Here is a 16,418-nt window from a genome sequence, read left to right on the forward strand (position 1 = left end):
ACTCAGCAAATTCCTCATTAGGCACTCAATAAACCAAGAGTTTCCTGCAAAAATGCTGCAAAGGGTTGGGATCATTTAAAAAATATTTTTAAGTGGTCCAAACCGATAGGTTGAGAGGCTTTGTAACATCATTCAGAAACAGAAATTTATTGCTAAAAATTGGAAACAAACACAAGACATTTGACCTTTACAATATGTGTAGCCATTTTCTGAACGAATAAATTGCAAACAAATTCTCATTTTATGATGAGCAGTATGTCTGAGTCAAACATTCAGCTGACATAACTTACACAGAATGCAATGGGAGTTGGAGAACTTGGTCACTTCCAACCAAATCATTTATATTAATAATGAATTAGGCATCCTCATCTACATGTTCTCACATCAGTCAATAACAAAAGGTATTGTTTGAAATAATTTATCTGACCTAAAAAATGTCTGTTTTAAATGATTTAAAACAGAACAGCGTTAAGACCACTTAATCTTAAATACATGTAAAATAGAAACTATTGTATATCCTCATCTAATTTAACAATGCTAGCACCTACAAACGTTTCTAGAAATGGAGAAGCTGCCATACTAGTGCAGGAGTCAAGTGGGGTTTGGCTAATATACGAACTCTTCTGATTCCAAAACATCCACAATTTGTGCTGCTGCAGGACGCTTTCTTGGATCTTCCACGGTACACAAACAGAAGAGCTCAATAACCCTTTGATAGGAGGGACCCAGCTCCTCCATATTGAGTGGTGGCCGAGTTCCAAGTGCTGCATAATAGGCATCATCATCAAAGTCAGCTTCATCAAAAGAAGTATCTGGAAGTACATTAGAAATGGGTCAGAAGCTATTTTCAAGAAACCATCACAAACTGCTGAGAAGATAATCACATTCAACATTCAAACTGTAGCCCAGAAACAGCACTGATTGCTATCTGATTTCCTGGTGACCAGGATTTAAGTCCCCTCTTGACCACAGAGCTCTCACAGGGTAACTTTAGGCCAGTCATTGTCCTTCAGATTAATCTCATGGGATTATCGTGCAAGTAAAATGAAGGGAAACCTGGGTGGATAATCTTGAGCTTTGGCAGTAAATGACAATAAATACAAACTAAGACTGCTTATTTTAATAAGGACCTCTCTGGACATTAAGATCAACAGAAGGTCCTCTGAAAGATACTTTCATTTGCTAAAGTAGTTTGTCATGGACATGGAACTGGACATTTTCCCTTCCAACTACAGAATATAGTGCCTTGGCAATTATATTCCAAGAAAGGACTTTCCTTTTTAGTCAAGCTCTTCTAAATTACGTTAATGATTTAAACTATTTGATGGCATTTTACATGTGTATATTTTATTTTTTGCTATTCTTGATTTCCATGTTGATAGGCAGAATATAAATTGTAGTAAATAAAACTTAAAATATTTTGGAAGACTATCATATTCCCCATCTCCTTACAATTTTTAAAAAATTATTCCATGCTGCAATATATGTTCTAGCATATTTGGCTTAAGTCCAATGGCTGAAATCACCCAAGATAATACAAAGTTTGGTTCAGCAGCTAATGTTACCGGTAACCCCTTAGTTCACTGGCTGAACAATCTGTGAGTTGTAGGAGTTCTGCTGTCCCATTTCTTTTGCACCTGAAGGTCAAATTGGCTATTTTTGTGGGGGTGTAAAAAAGAAGGTTCTGCTAAATGTAACACTTTCTGCATCTCACCCACATCTAATTTTAACCCAGTCTACTCCAACGTCATCACTATATTACTGCAGACCTGAGGCTAAAATAATAAAAATAAAAGTCGCCCCACCACCCCACCTGCCAAATCAAGAAGAATATTTAGACACACCATCATCATCCTCTCCAAGCAGATTAAGATGAGGTATGGAAAGCGTCATCATCTCCCACAAAGTCAGCCCAAATGCAAAGATGTCAGCCTTGTCAGTGATAATACCATCTTTTTCTAGAGCTTCCTTGGGTTTCCAGGGCTCAGTGCCAATGTATTCAGCTTCAGGATCACTCACTGAAGGAAAACAAATTATAGTTACAAACCAAGAGCCACCTTCAGGGTTTGGTGCGATTCTCTCAAGAAGCAGAGATGCTAAAGCAACTGTAAAAACAAAGGGAAAGAAAGCCAAGAGCAGTTGCTGTCACAGTAACCATTATGAAAGGAATCTGAATCCTTTCACTTCCAGAATTTCTTAAAACCAACTAGGCCTGAAAAATCTGCTTGGTATAACCTTGATAGCTACAACAGTGATGAGCAGGATTTCCAGTTGCTGGAGGAGGAGGTATTCTGTTGCAGGCACAATTCCAATCACAGAACTGTACAGCTTCTCAGATCTGTCCAGAATACCTGCAGAGGAAATTTGCATAGCCACACCCTACTATTGCATTCCTTTTCCACATGAGGAAGCAAATTAGAATACTAGAATGAGAATTTCTCTGTGGAGTCCTTGGGGTTCTGTATGCCCCAGCAGCTGGAAGCAACCAAGAGAAAAGGGAGCTTGGCATCTGGGACCAAGAGAGATATTACAATCCTAATTCCTCAATTTACATAGAATATTCGTCTTACATTCCGGTTCTGAAAGGACTGCATTGTTTTGTGTCCATTTTTTGCCTTTCTAGTTTAAGAAGCAACTTGAGAAACCTCAGAAAATCAATATTCAAAATACTAAAATCATTGAACAATTCAGGTACACATTTTTTCCAGACATAGATAACTGCACCAATGTACATCTATATTTCAGGCATAGGTAAAATCTTAAGTATTTCGCTATCACTTCTGGTATATGCGCAAAGCTGGCATAATAGCTCTGGTTTCTTTATTTCCAAATGATGGTAGCCGAATTGTTTATTCTTCATTGTAAAATAGCAGCTCTGACTTTAGCAGAATTCCTTTAAGGATTCAGCAGTGTAGCAAGAAGGTTGGCTGATGACTACCATAGCAAAGAGGTCACCATTTCCTAGTACACAGAAATAAGAATTGAAGCTGATTTTCAGTGAAAGAAGATAAACACTAAATATTCAACATACCCATCATATTCTCATCTAGAGGCAAGGAGACACCCACATCACAAATCTTTATTGATTCAAAGTCACCTTTAATGACAACATTAGAAGATTTTATGTCACCATGAAGCAATTTCTTGTCATTGTGAAGATACTGAAATCAAAGAAGAGGATCTTATTTATCAAATTTGTCACAGCCAAATTTGTTGAAATTACTCTGGGCAGTTTACAGCAGAGATAAAATTCATTAAAATGCAATATAAAAATAGTCCTAATAAAAAAGGTTCCAAGAAAGATGGATAGTTGGCAAGCATCGTTAGAGGGCTAACCACCCCCAGGGATGGTTAGAGCCCATATTGCCCCATGTACACTGACAGAGCCAGGTCTTTAAATCTTTTCGGAAAGCCAGGAGGGTAGGGGCCCACACCTCTGGGGGGAGAATATTCCAAAGGGTGCAGGCAACGGCAGAGAAGGTTCTCCTCCTGGACCCTGCCAGCTGACCTTCTCTCGCTGACGGGGTCCGCAACGTGCCCTCTCTGCCTGACCGGGAGGGCCAGGTTGATATAATAGGGATGAGAAAGTTTTTAAAACAATCATAGGCTTTACTCTATTTTTGTACTGATCAGCCCTCAAGGGTTCACATAAAGTGTCATATTCAATTTATACAGCCTACCTTCAAACCCCTTGCCACGTGCAGGGCAACTTTGAGAATGGTGGCAGCTGAAAAAGGTTTCTTGTACTTTTCATTTCTTTCTTCAATCAAGTCACTCAGGGACTTCTCCCCACCATATTCCATAGCAAGACACATCCTTCCATCTTTGGCTTCAGAAAATGCACGAAACCCTTCAAAATACATACTCAGCATTTGTCAGTGTCCCCAAAGGCAACTTTCCATTTTTTTTCTCATTTCCAGGGTAATTCAAACTTTGAAATTGGCCAGGACACTTTATAATTCCCCAAATATTTTTCAGCCCAGGTATTTACTCTTAAATAATGTTGAAAGAGCTTAGGAAAGCTGCCACAGTAGCTAAGACAGACTAAGAGAACAGTAGAACTTATAATTTACATCAGTACAGCTTGCTCATGTCATACTCAAGGACACTTCTCTATATTTAGCCAAATGGAGCCTTGGAAACGTCAACTAAGAAGGCTCACTGATATGAATAAGCATCTTCCCCTTTCTCCACTTAATCTTACCCACAATGTTTGGGTGCTGAAGGTTTTTTAGAATATTAGCTTCTTCATTCAGTCTCTTTTGATATATACTTTGCTGGCTGGAATTACATTTGGTATTTATTTTTTTCACAGCCCAAGGAGAGCAAGAGATTCCTCTGGGAGACCTAGAAAAGAAAAAAGCCTTAGTTGGAAATGTGGCTCTAGATAAACTAGATTGCTGAGACTACTGTATATGAAGCACCATTTCCATTATTTTAGAATGGCTCAGACAGCAATTTAACCACATGAGAAGTGGCTCTCAGTCCTTATATGAAGCACTTTCTTTGGGCATTTTTACCTGCTAAGAGGTGGTTTGCACAAATAAATCAGACATTTTGAAATAACTATCCTTTGATAGTTCAACTTTCAGAAAGCAAATCACCAGTTTTCTTCTGAGCCTCCATTACTGTTATGAAATTCAAAAATTTCCCCATCCCACCACTCACCCAAGCCAATTCTACATCTGGTTCATCAACAAATCCATAATTAACTGAAACTTATACCTCTATCTCATAATATCTAAACTCCTCTTGATAAGCTATCTCAGGATGACGTATTTTGTCATTTTTTTTTTACATAAGGAAGACAATCTGACCCTTGAGATAAATCCAGATTTATTGTGGTTAAAACAAAAATTAGTAGGCCCAGAGCTAAACCACTTATACTGTTCTTTCCAACTTTTCTAAAACATCATCAGCATAGCTCATTTAGCAATCTTAATATGTTGGAACATATCCCTGGTATCAATTAAGATAACATACCGTTTCATAAGGTAAACACTGACACCAGTTCCATATCCCAGTTTTTGCATGAAGGGAGAAGCTGGAATAGATACTGTAGATGAAGTACTTTGTCCTATATTGTAAAAATAAAGACATGCTGTTTACACTATATGAAATAACAAACTTTTGTTACCAGAACTGCAAGAATGTTTTTTGCTAACTCAGTAACCAAGACCAGACTTTACCAAATATCTCTTACACAATCTGATGAAGTCACTCCTTGAATTTTTGATATGCAGTGATATCATAGTGCTTCTCTCTCTCTTTAGGGATATGCTGAAGGATCTACCCTATTAATTTGTTTTCTTAAAAGAAACCTACCTATTTCAATTTCAACCCTATGTCAGGCAATTTAGAGTCAGCAGCATCTCTTCACATTCACTATCATGGGAGCACAGTGATTCATAAAGTGGTGGCCATGGAAACGTGGTCATGTATCTTTACATGAAAAAAAGTTGTCCTCTCCTAAATCTGTCAAACATTTACAATATGTTTAAAAATAAATTATACTAAAATCTTGTCTCTCACATTTGTGTAAGAAACATTTAAGAACATTGACATTAAGTTTAAAAATGTATTCCCTCCCCAAATCCATCACTCTCACCTTTTAGAACAAACATTCATTTGTATCCTCTTCTGCCAGCAGCAGTGTGTTACTGCTGGAAGCTGGATTACCACTTTCTTGCAGCCATTTTCTGGCATAAGAGATTCCTCCCTCAATACAAATCAGTTGAGTTCTTCCATGGGGGAACACTGTGTGGCAAGAGCTATATTCACTTACTGCCATATTTCTCCACAACAAAAACCTTGCTCTGGATCCAAAAAACTTCACCTGATCTTTCCTAATATGTTTGACTGCTTATAACTATAAATTGATCAATTTATAACATTAAATTAACCCACCACTGCAACGTTTCCGCACATCTTCACCAAGTACAGCCTCATCTGATTTCCTTCTCTGTGAGAGTTTACTAGGAGTCTTGAAAGCAGCTTCTGCAGCCATAGCTAAGGCTTTTTCTGCAGGAAAAAATAAGTGGGAAGAAAGAGCTATTATGATTTGTAATTCAAAGAACTGGAATCTAGAACTGATTTTACCTCCGGGTTCCCCAAGCAAACTTCAGTCAGAAACTGGCAGAAATCTGGAAGCCCACTCAATGCATGAATCCAAATTAAACCAGATTTCTGCCAGTTTCTGACTGAAGTTTGCTTGGGGAACCCGGAGGTAAAATCAGTTCTAGATTAGTAATTAGAATTAGTAATTAGTAAAAAGAAACGGTATAAAAATATATCGAGTAACTTACTAATAATTAAGGGCCGGCAGACTCGGGGAGAGCAGCGGTTAGACGAGATACCACGAGGGACGCCCTGGCCATGCACCCCTTCCTCAGGCCGTTAAGAGTCAGGGTCTCCCTCTCCTGGCATCCAATTTCCCCCTTGCAGGGCACCGAGGAAGCCTCCCGCTGCGGTCCACAGGCCCCAATTACAGGCTTTCACGACAGGCTTAGCAGGGCAAGGGACAGGATCAAGCAGCCCCAGGGAGAGAACGCGCCACCGTGACCGAGCAGACACCCACCAACACAACTCACTTGCAACCGCTCCAACAGTTTCCGCCACCGTTTGAATCGCGGCTAAGCGCTTGCGTGAACAGAACGTTAACCAGGGGGCGGGGCAAAACGGGACGGACCAATCGGAGGTTCGGGTCGCGCAGCGGGCGAACTCGAGGGGCGGCGAAGCTTCTCTGTCTCGCTGATAGCTGGGTTACCTGCGCGCTCTCCGGAAAGGGAGTCACCAGCTGAACGAGAAGCAGGATTTCAGCAACGGACAGGGTGGACTGATGGACCAAGGGATTACAGCAGAGGGCTGTCCTAGAAGAGTTACGGATTGCTAACGGAGACAGATCAAGAAAGCACCAGGAGTATACACTATGAAAGACTGGCGCCAATCCTGCGCATTTAAGTACAGTATTTAAGGGGGAAAGCAAACCTCATAGTTTACGATTTCGGGCTGGTTTACTCACTACAACCCAGCAGAGTCAGAATGGGTTAGTCCCCAGGGATGAGAGTCCCCCAGGCAATGCCAAGGTTATTGGCTGAATGGGAAGGGGAAAAAAAATCCGGGGGAAGGCAATGTCAAACACTCCACAATGTCAAACTACATGGCTTTTATCTATGAAATCATTAGGGGTCATGGAGAGTCAGTATCATACAACGTGATAAGGTTTATACCTGTATCGTATATCAACTGTAATAATGGTTTATGGCTTAGTGCGTGGTTTGAATTACCAAATCATTATTCAATAAATCAGGTTAAGGCTGGTAGTCAAAATGTTTGAAAGCATACTAACATAAGTGTATTAATTCTGACCATCTGAAGTAGTGATCAAAATAGGCTGCATTTTATGCTGGTGGGTTAGTCTTGCAGCTCAATCCCACTGCTTTGAAAGAAGCTGGACTTCATGTACTAATTCCATAATAAAAGCACAAGCACCACAATTGGATTGTTAGACTTAAGTCTTACTTTTTCTCTAGCAGCTCAAAGATGCTACCTAAATATTTCCTCCCCCAATGTTATCCCCATAATCTATAAAGTAGGTTGGACTCAAATTACTGAGCCACAAATCAATTGATAGCATAGCATGTTTTATGAAGCCAACTTGTGCACTTAATTAATGGTTCACTGTAAAACTGGCTTTTCGGTAAAAGATTATTCATGTTAACTATAGTGTATATTTCCAGTTTTAAGCCAGACTCCTATTAGAACCACGCACTGGATCACCTATTCATGTAATCAGCAGAAAAAAAGGATTGCACTTGAAACTGGCTTGAACTACTGTACAGCAAAAGGTAAAAACTCTGTCTCAGGTTCTTATCAGCGTATCAACAAAATCAGCATAGTACAGACCAGGGTTTCTCAACCTTGGCAACTTTAAGATATGTGGACTTCAACTCCCAGAATTCCCCAGGCAGCATGCTGGCTAGGGAATTCTGGGAGTTGGCCCACATATCTTATAGCTGCCAAGATTTAGAACCCCTGGTATAGACCAATTAGATGTTCTAGGCAGAGGAGGTGGGAAAGAGCCTATCAAGAACTGAACAAGGAAATGCGGGAGGAATAGAAAAGGAATGTATTTCAGTTGTAGCGGATTCGAGGAAAAAAGACTACACCTTGATCCTGTAAACCGCCCACTAAATATAATTTTCAGATCCCAAGGGTAAACTAAAAGCAAGGTGTCTTTTAGGAAGCCGCGGAGCAGGCTGAAAGAGGAATGACCTCTGAAGCGGAATCAGCGCCAGGACCAATCCCAGCTTGCCTCATCCAAGATGGCGGCGCGCCAAAGGGAAGGGGGGGAAGGCGTTCGGTGACGTCACGGGTGGGCTGATCTGGGGTGGCCACGCGGGAGGAGGAGCCGGCGAAGTACGGAAACCGGCGAGGGGTTGAGCGGGGTGGCTCTTCCTCCTCCTCCTCTGTTATTCTCGAAGCCGGGCAGGACGAGCGTATCTATGCGGGCGCTGCTCCTGCTCCCTATGTAGCCTTGCGTGGGAAAGGCAGGCAAGACGGAGTGGGCCCTTTTCTGCATAGCGGATCCGTCTGCTAGTCGCTGCTAACCATGGCCGGCTACGAGTACGTGAGCGCCGAGCAGCTCGCCGGCTTTGATAAGTACAAGGTGAGGCGACTGGCTTCCTCGGGCTTTTCCGGAGGAGGGCAAGGGCTGCTGGGGTTGCGGGGAGGGCGACGATTGGCATCCCTCAGGGGAGGCACGCGGTGCTTGGATAGCGCGGCGGCGCAGCTTCTTTACACGCGGGAGGCAGCCGTGCCTCATCAGTACTTCTGTTTCCTCGACTCGCCGGATGAATTAACCTACGAGACCCATCGCCGCTAACCCGAACGGCGGGATGGGTGGGGCTGATGGGAATTGTAGTCCACCTTGGGCAAGGACAGCTGTTTGGACGAAACCAGGCCTCTTTCTTTCTGGCTGAGAATTTGGGGCTGTTATGGCATAGACAGTATTTGAGGTGTTTCTACCCCGATCCCGTAGATCATTTCAGAGCCGTGACTCACGGTTAGCGAAGATGCCTCTGTGGCATCCATTTCTTAATTTTTTTTACTCTCTGTTTTGCCCATTGCCATGCTTGACAAGAAGCTGCCTTTGAAGCTTTAGCTTGTGATTAATCCTTTTGCGCACAGATGTGCTTTCACCACATGGCTATGTGCTACTTTCTCTACTATCTCTTGGAAACTACAAGAATGGAATATGGGCATGGCAAATAAAGGATTCTATAATTTTGACTGTATGATATCTGTTAAATTATGAATTGAGTCTTCATTCCAGGTTACAGGGACAAAAGAGGGTTAGGATCCAGTAGCTGCCAAGCAATCTCTGCTCCTTCCACCTCCCCAAGATAAACTATGGCAGCGGGAATACCTTAGTTCTACTGGTGATTTTGCTGATCACTTTTTAGCCATGGCATGTGGAGTGCAGTGACAAAGCCAAGTCTTTTCAGTAGGTTGTCTTAGACTACTGCCACATGCCTGAGACTTTTGGAGCTGTCTTCCCCTCACGTTTGCAATCTTTATGTCTTCTTTAGGCACAGAAAAGGGTATTTGACTCTCCTCTCTCTCTCTCTCTCTCTCTCCTTTCTTTATACAAACCAGTCAGGCTGCAGGGAAAAGTCAAGGTGCTTCAAACACTGCATGGACAATTAAAATTGGGTGTGAGGTGTTGGATTAGGAGTGGGAACATTGAGGTTCAAGTCCACGCTCAATCATGGAAAGTCGCTAAATGACTTGGGCCAACTGTTCTGTCAGGCCAGCTGCTTCACAGTACTTGTTGGGATAAAATGGACATAGTCCTCCCCCTCCCCAAGTTCCTGAAGGATGGTAAATATAAATTTTATAAATGAAATGGAAGCAAAAAAATTCCCATGGGTGAGTGACCTGAACTACTCAGTGTAGCAGCCCAAAGCATTTTGATAGTAAGAATGTCATCTAAACATTCGTTGCTCTCGAAGATATTCTGCAGTTAATAATGAAATGAATGGAAATCACAAAGTCATAGGTGAGCACTCTTTCATCTAGCTGCTTGTAGACTTTTCTGACTCCTTCATTGCTTCTTCTTCCTTACATATGTAGTATAGTTTGTGCAAGAAAATTGGCTTATTACCACCTCTCTGTTTTTTTTACAGGGGTTTCTTTTTCTTTGGATGTCCATTTCTCTTGTGTGTGTGGATGAAGAGTTGCCCTTCTTTTTACTTCTGCAGACTTTAGGGTTTCCTGAACATATAGAATCCTTTCTCTTCCTTCTCTGTGAAGGAAGTTCTACCTACAAAACTAATGACCCACCTTACTCAAGTTGCATTGAAGGGAATGATTTGGGGAATTGCTGCTGCTTGTGTTTTACCATCATTCTGTAACCAGCTGAATTTTCTACTTACAGTGTGCTCTAAAAATCCAGTGGAATGTGTGGGCATTCCTGCATCTTTCATCTGTACAGTCAGATCTGCACATTTGAATCTTGGTCATAATCCACGAGGAGTGTGCAGAACAACCCCTTTGCATTAGAATTCTTCTCTTGGAACCATATTTTCCCTTCTCTTTATCTTAGAATCAGGCACCTTGCTGCATGTGAAGCTCAATCATATTGTATGTACATTTCATTGAATTTTCATTTATTTAACCTGGTTTATTAAATAAGCATTACTGGCTGGGCTAGCACAGCATGAGAAATTATAAACAATGATTTATGAACAGTGTCTGGGTTCACATTCAGAATACACTGCTGAAACCAGCTAATCTACATGATGCCTTAGCACAATGCATTAATCCAGCCAGTAGCTCGCATTTCCTTTCTCTAATAAAAGCTGATTCACTAAGAGAGCTGTCTCAGCAGGTGGCAGCACTGTCTGACTATGTCTGAATTGGGAAGCTAAATGGAGTCAGATTTGGCTAGTACTTGGGTAGGAGACCTTGTGGAAATACTGGGGGTATAAGCTAGAGTGAGAAATTGAAAAAAATCTTCTAGAAGATTGATTGATTATACGTCATCAAGTCTTTGTCTACACTCAGTAACCACACAGATTTTCTCCATGCAATTCTAGAAAAAGCCAGTGGCAATCCCATTTCTAAGCTACTTGAAAAGAAAATTTATATGGGTGTGTACCTGAAGTTACCAATAGTTGAACTTGACTTGAAGGAGATGTTAATTCTTACAGGTAGTCCTTGATTTACGACCACAATAGGGACTGGAAAATTTGCCATTAAGTGGTGTGGTCATTAAGTGAGGCATCATGTGACTGCACCTAATTTTAAGACCTTTTTGCCACAGTCATTAAGTGAATCACCACGGTCATTAAGCAAGACCTCGTGTGACTGCAACTTGCAAGCTTCCCTGCCGGTTTCCCCATTGACTTTGCTTGTGGGAAGCTGACTGGGAAGGTTGCAGATGGTGATCATTTGACCGCAGGATGCTGCAACCATCGTAAATGTGCAACAGTTGCCAGCGCCCAAATCATGATCACATGACCGTGGGGACGCTGTGACGGTTGGAAGTGCGAGGACTGGTCATAAGTCACTTTTTTCAGGACCACTGTAACTTCAAAGTCACTAAACAAATGGTCATAAGTTGATTATCTATATTCTTCTGAATCTTGTTTTCTGGAATTGCCAAGAGGTAGTTGATGTTCCAACTACAAGATTGTCCGTATGTGTTGCACAATTATTTTGCAGAAAGCTGTAGATTTGTGATACCAATTTCCTACCTTAATGAGAGGGCTAAGTCACTTGAGTTATTCATGAGAATGAGGGAATGAAGCTCAGGGAATCATCTGAGATATAGTGATTCTCTTTAGACAACAGGTCTATTTGCCTAATAGGTGGAGCTATGCTTGCAAAAATGGTGCAGGTGATTTGTTCATGGCTCTGAGAATGTTGATGCTGCAAATCAATCAAACTCCCTTTTTCTCCAAGACTAAGAGTCTAACTACCTAATTGTGGTTTCTGTGGGCTTTCAGTTCTAATTCTCAGGAAGTCAGTCCAGACAAATTCAATTTCATAATGCTGTTACGTTAAAAAAAAATGTTAGACTGCCGTGGAGCTTCTTGTTGGGGACAATACTTGCTTTGAACATATAGTACTATTATCTGATCTTCTCTCCTGACCATATGAAGAGAGAAGCTTATTTTAACAGTTGTCTTAACTGCTGTACCATCTTGAAGAAGTTTTTATCTTTTTTTTTTTTTAAATGAAGTAGGACTGTGCTTGCTTACTTGCTTTTCATCCTTTCCCCAGGACTGTTGTGTCTACTAGTTTTGCCTCTTCCCCTGCTGAACCCTTTTGAACATACAGCATTTGGCAGATCCTCATTCTTATTCCACATGTAATTAAAATTCATAGAAGGATTGTATCATTTCAGCATTATAAGAGAGCATCTTTGAATTCTGTTAGCTTGGAAAACATTGCTGTTGATTATTGGAAAGAGTGGAGCCTCCTGTAAGATTTCAAGGAAGGCTTAATACTGCAAGGAGAAAACTTAACTCTTACCCAAAACTTTTAGGATATCCCAATTTGAGTTAAGGGTGTATGGACTAAACCATGATTTATTGAATTAACCACAATGGGCTAGGTTCATCTAACATGTAAGGTCAGAGGTGTATAATCTGAGTCTCCAGGGCCATGTGCAGCCACTGAAGGCCCCCAGAGACTGAAGTATAGTTTTTAATGTGACAGAGAGAAAACATTGTTAAATACATGATTGAAAAATAATCAGATTCACTTTTAAATTATAGTTACATATAAATGAAATTAAATTTATTTATTTATTGATCATATTTGTATAGTTGCCCATCTCACAAGAGAGTGACTCTGGGCGGTGTACAACACCCAATTAAAAAGAACCATATCATTAAAACTATAAAAAACACACAAAAGAGGAGAGGATAATGTTAACCGTAGCAAGGGAGCCATCACAAAATCTCCCCAGTCCTCTGGGACCCCCAGGCCTGATCACATAGCCAGGTCTTGAGGGACTTGCAGAATGTTAAGTGGGATGGGGCTAACCTCACTTCCAAGGGGAGAAGTTTCCACAGGGCAGGCGCCACAGCAGAGAAGGTCCACCTCCTGGGACCCACCAAATGTAATTCCCCTGGCAGGTGGGCCCGCAGCATGCCTTCTCTGCCAGACCTAATGGGACAAGCAGATGTAATCGGGGAGAGGTGGTCCCTCATATAACTCGGCCCCATCCCCTGCCCTGGGATCTCGGCTGATGCTACACCCAAAACCCAGCTAGACGTAACTCCAAAAAGGCAACCCTCCGAAAAGTCACTGGCGAGGGCAGCTTTATGTAGGTTTTGTTCTAGTCCTACACACTACCTAAAGGTGAAGCATGACATTCAGTCCAGAAAAAACTGCATAACCTGTGCTGTGCTACAAACTGTGTTTTATAAACTACAATGGCTATATTCACAAATCATTCTGGGCCATAAAGTGGCTAGCTTGGTTTTGATGTGGTTTTAGTGTGATGTGTGAACCTAATGAGTGCTGGCGTATTCTGCTGGGTTGGTTCTTCCCAAATCCAAAATGTGTTAGCAGAATGAAAACGGCCTGTTAAGCCCTTGCCTTGATGCTTTGGTTGTCTTTATCAGGGGCCGTTAATCCAGGTCTATTGCCACTGGCAGGAAAGAACCATTTTGGTGGCAGTGGCTAGAAATCTTTCCAAGCATGATCTTTTGTGTGTGTGCGTGCGTGACAAATGAGGGGCTTTAGATGATGGTTGAATTCTTTTCTTCTTGTTTGCCCTTCATTTTAACTCATTTGAAACTGGCAATTGCCGTTCTGCCATTCTTACAATTATTTTCATTTCATGGGTTTTTCTAATCTAATTTTGTGAGTTTTAGTTGGTTGTTTCAATCCTCCTACTTTCTTTAACTCCCTGCTTTCTCAAGCAAAGAGAAAGGCACATTTCCCCATCACAGCTCTGAATGTTCCAACACTGCCTTTTGTAATTGTAATTATGTGATAAGCAGAATGGAGAAATTTGTGGTTGGACTAAATATCTCAATTGACTGCTTTTCTTTAGAGATTCTGGGTCAGAAATCATGTCTGTTGCACTCAAGCGTGCAAAGAGGTGGACAGGGAGGGTTATGTTCTGCTCTCTGATGCTGAATTTCTGTTCTTTTCCAGATACACTGTTGAGAATTAGTGTTTACAGTTCTTATTAGGATTAAAAATATGCAAATCTTGTCTTTGTTACTGAGGTGACATACAAATTGGTTAAATAAATGTCATAAATAAAGTGCAGTCAAATATTATGATTTTTTTTAAGTGCTATACTTTGGTGACCCTGGCTTTCTGGATTTGTTTTCTTTGGCAGGATGCAAAGACTTCAAGATTCTGAATAAAAACATACAGTATTTATTAATCATGTTTATTTACAGCCAAAAGACTCAAATAATAAAGTGTTATTAGTGATTTCTGCATACTCTTATAGAAACAAGCAGTTTCCAGACAAGGAGATGGTATTGATGAAACTGAATATTGCATGAGATGCTGGCTTGTTTCTAATGTTTATGCGTGTGCTGAAGATTTAGTTATCATGGAATGGGGCAACTCTTCATAATCTGAGGATCAATTTTAAAAGCTAGATAAGATGTGGTGGATGATCTCTGCTTGTTATTCTTTGATGTCTGAGTGCTGCATTTAAATCTACTCACAAAAAACATTTTTCTGGATATTTTACTTTAAGACACTGAGCCTGTTTGCACATCTGACTAAGCCATAATATGGTTTAGCCGTGGACAGATTGTAATAGCACCTATTGGTTCCTCATGAGTGAGAGTTAACTACTAACTGAAGGACCTCTTCATCCGTAGTTTAGTGAGTTGTGTGATTCAAGTGGAACAAACGGGGGTGGGGGGGGGATTTGTTTTGAATAAGCCAGAGGACCTGGTTTGCCAAACAAACATTGACCATTGTGCTTAGCTATGAATAAGCATTATTGTACTCATCTTCTCCACAGCTATAGTATGGCTTATCATGATTCATACCTGCAGTCAGGGGAAGCCTGCTGAAATAAATTTAAAACTTATTTAATTTTAAGTGTTAAATGTAAATAATTTAATCATATCAACTTGGATTTGTTCTGTTACAAGTGGGATTTGTTTCCTTATTTTCATGTTTTGTGAAATGGCCACAGGAACAAAATTAAGTATATGAGTTATGTGTAACAGTAAATAGAAATGGGAAGACTTAAAACTAGAGTAAAAATAAGATGTGAACAAAAGAGGCATTCCTTTCAAATTTACTGAATTTGGAAGAAAGCCTTCTAATAATTTAACTATCCCATCTTGTATCTCAATATAAATGTTACATTTTGGTTTTAGTCATAGAAATAGTAAAATAAGAGCTTAGATGTACTAATGAGTGTGGCAAAACCTACAAGGTAAAACTGAGCAAATGATTGAGCAAATTGTGAAACTGCTCTTTAACAAAGAAAGATGGCCGTGCTAATAAATCCAATAAATCTTGAAAAAGGTATCTCTCAAGCCAGATGCTAAAAACTACGGTCAAGTTTTTGAGTTGTCTAGAATATTTCATGAAAGTAAGTGTCACACATACACACACTCACTATTCCTAGGAACCAGCAAGAAGTGCTTTAGTAGGGCTGTCTAAATCATTTTCCAGGAGTGTATTTCCAGGAGTGGCAACTACACTGTCTGTAATATCGCTTTTACATTTACACAAATCCAGAACAGTTACAGTAATCTACCTCTAAAAATTCCTGGGGTTTTTTTTCCCCAGGGCTAACCATCCATAGTTTCTGTGCTTATTAAAGTAGATTCTTGGAAGCAGACATAGGTTTGAAAATCTATGAGTGACTTTCCGTCCACTTCCAGAAATAATTGAAAACTCCTGGAAAGATTGGATGAGTTCTTTCTGGAGGAAAAACAGGATATGCCAAAGCTGGATCCTCCAGTACACAAAGCTTGCATGCTTGTACCTTCTAACAGCCTTCTCACTTCACTGTTAGCATCTTCCCTACCCTGCATAATTCTTCATCTGTATACTCACATATACTCACATTTTAGGTTATGACTTTATAATCTGTTGAATGAACTGTAGTCAAGAAGAGATATATTGTCATTGAATGGTTAAACTTTAAACTTCCTTCGTGGTCTTCTTTGTCTTTAAGTCATCCTTGAGTTTTCTTCTAATCTTGCAATAACCTCCTATTGCAAGATTAGAAGAAAATCTAATCCTTCAGTGGTCTCTGCGCTGCATTGGCTAGCAGTGATGGAATTCAAACAGGAGTCTTTTGTAGCCCTATGATGCCAAGGAATAAAGTTGAGCCCTTCTGCATGCAAAGCATGTGCTCATTCCTTTAAGCTGATTTCCTTTGAATCTGCACCAGACAAATAGCCAAA

The 16,418-nt window shown here is 40.6% G+C and overlaps 2 protein-coding genes across 4 annotated transcripts in view; one reads left to right on the forward strand and one right to left on the reverse strand.

Annotated features, from left to right (window-relative positions):
• Positions 1-182: 182 nt before the first annotated feature.
• PBK (PDZ binding kinase) lies at positions 183-6,669 on the reverse strand. 3 transcript variants are annotated; one of them, XM_007422342.4, is made up of 8 exons: positions 6,578-6,669; positions 5,908-6,021; positions 4,984-5,077; positions 4,205-4,347; positions 3,681-3,850; positions 3,032-3,161; positions 1,845-2,018; positions 183-812 (listed from the first exon to the last, which is right to left on the reverse strand). In XM_007422342.4, exons 2-8 carry the CDS (start codon positions 6,005-6,007, stop codon positions 607-609), a joined length of 1,017 nt encoding a protein of 338 aa, XP_007422404.1. In that variant the 5' UTR covers positions 6,008-6,021; positions 6,578-6,669; the 3' UTR covers positions 183-606. The 3 variants fall into 3 exon arrangements, with proteins under 3 accessions (XP_007422404.1, XP_015746700.1, XP_007422405.1); XM_015891214.3 differs by having other exon boundaries at positions 6,591-6,650; XM_007422343.4 differs by lacking the exon at positions 6,578-6,669 and adding an exon at positions 6,306-6,571.
• Positions 6,670-8,417: 1,748 nt separating this feature from the next.
• Positions 8,418-16,418, forward strand: part of SELENOI (selenoprotein I) — a 56,078-nt gene continuing 48,077 nt past the window's right edge. Inside the window, exon 1 of the mRNA XM_007422346.4 lies at positions 8,418-8,668. Coding sequence (XP_007422408.2) covers positions 8,612-8,668 — 57 coding nt within the window. The 5' untranslated portion in view covers positions 8,418-8,611. The remainder of the gene's footprint in view (positions 8,669-16,418) is intronic.

Source organism: Python bivittatus, unplaced genomic scaffold (genome assembly GCF_059951505.1).
Source record: "Python bivittatus isolate LINGU-HERP-01145 unplaced genomic scaffold, Pbiv_v1 ctg000690_np1212, whole genome shotgun sequence".
In the NCBI taxonomy this organism is placed as follows: Eukaryota; Metazoa; Chordata; class Lepidosauria; order Squamata; family Pythonidae; genus Python; species Python bivittatus.

Excerpts from the sequence above, each read along its gene's own strand:
- PBK (XM_007422342.4), bottom strand. The coding sequence starts at position 6,007 with ATGGCTGCAGAAGCTGCTTTCAAGACTCCTAGTAAACTCTCACAGAGA. Across the intron at positions 3,851-4,204 it reads TCAGCACCCAAACATTGTGG|GGTTTCGTGCATTTTCTGAA; the intron begins GTAAGATTAAGT and ends TGTATTTTGAAG. Across the intron at positions 2,019-3,031 it reads TCTAGATGAGAATATGATGG|TGAGTGATCCTGAAGCTGAA; the intron begins GTATGTTGAATA and ends GTTTTCCTTCAG.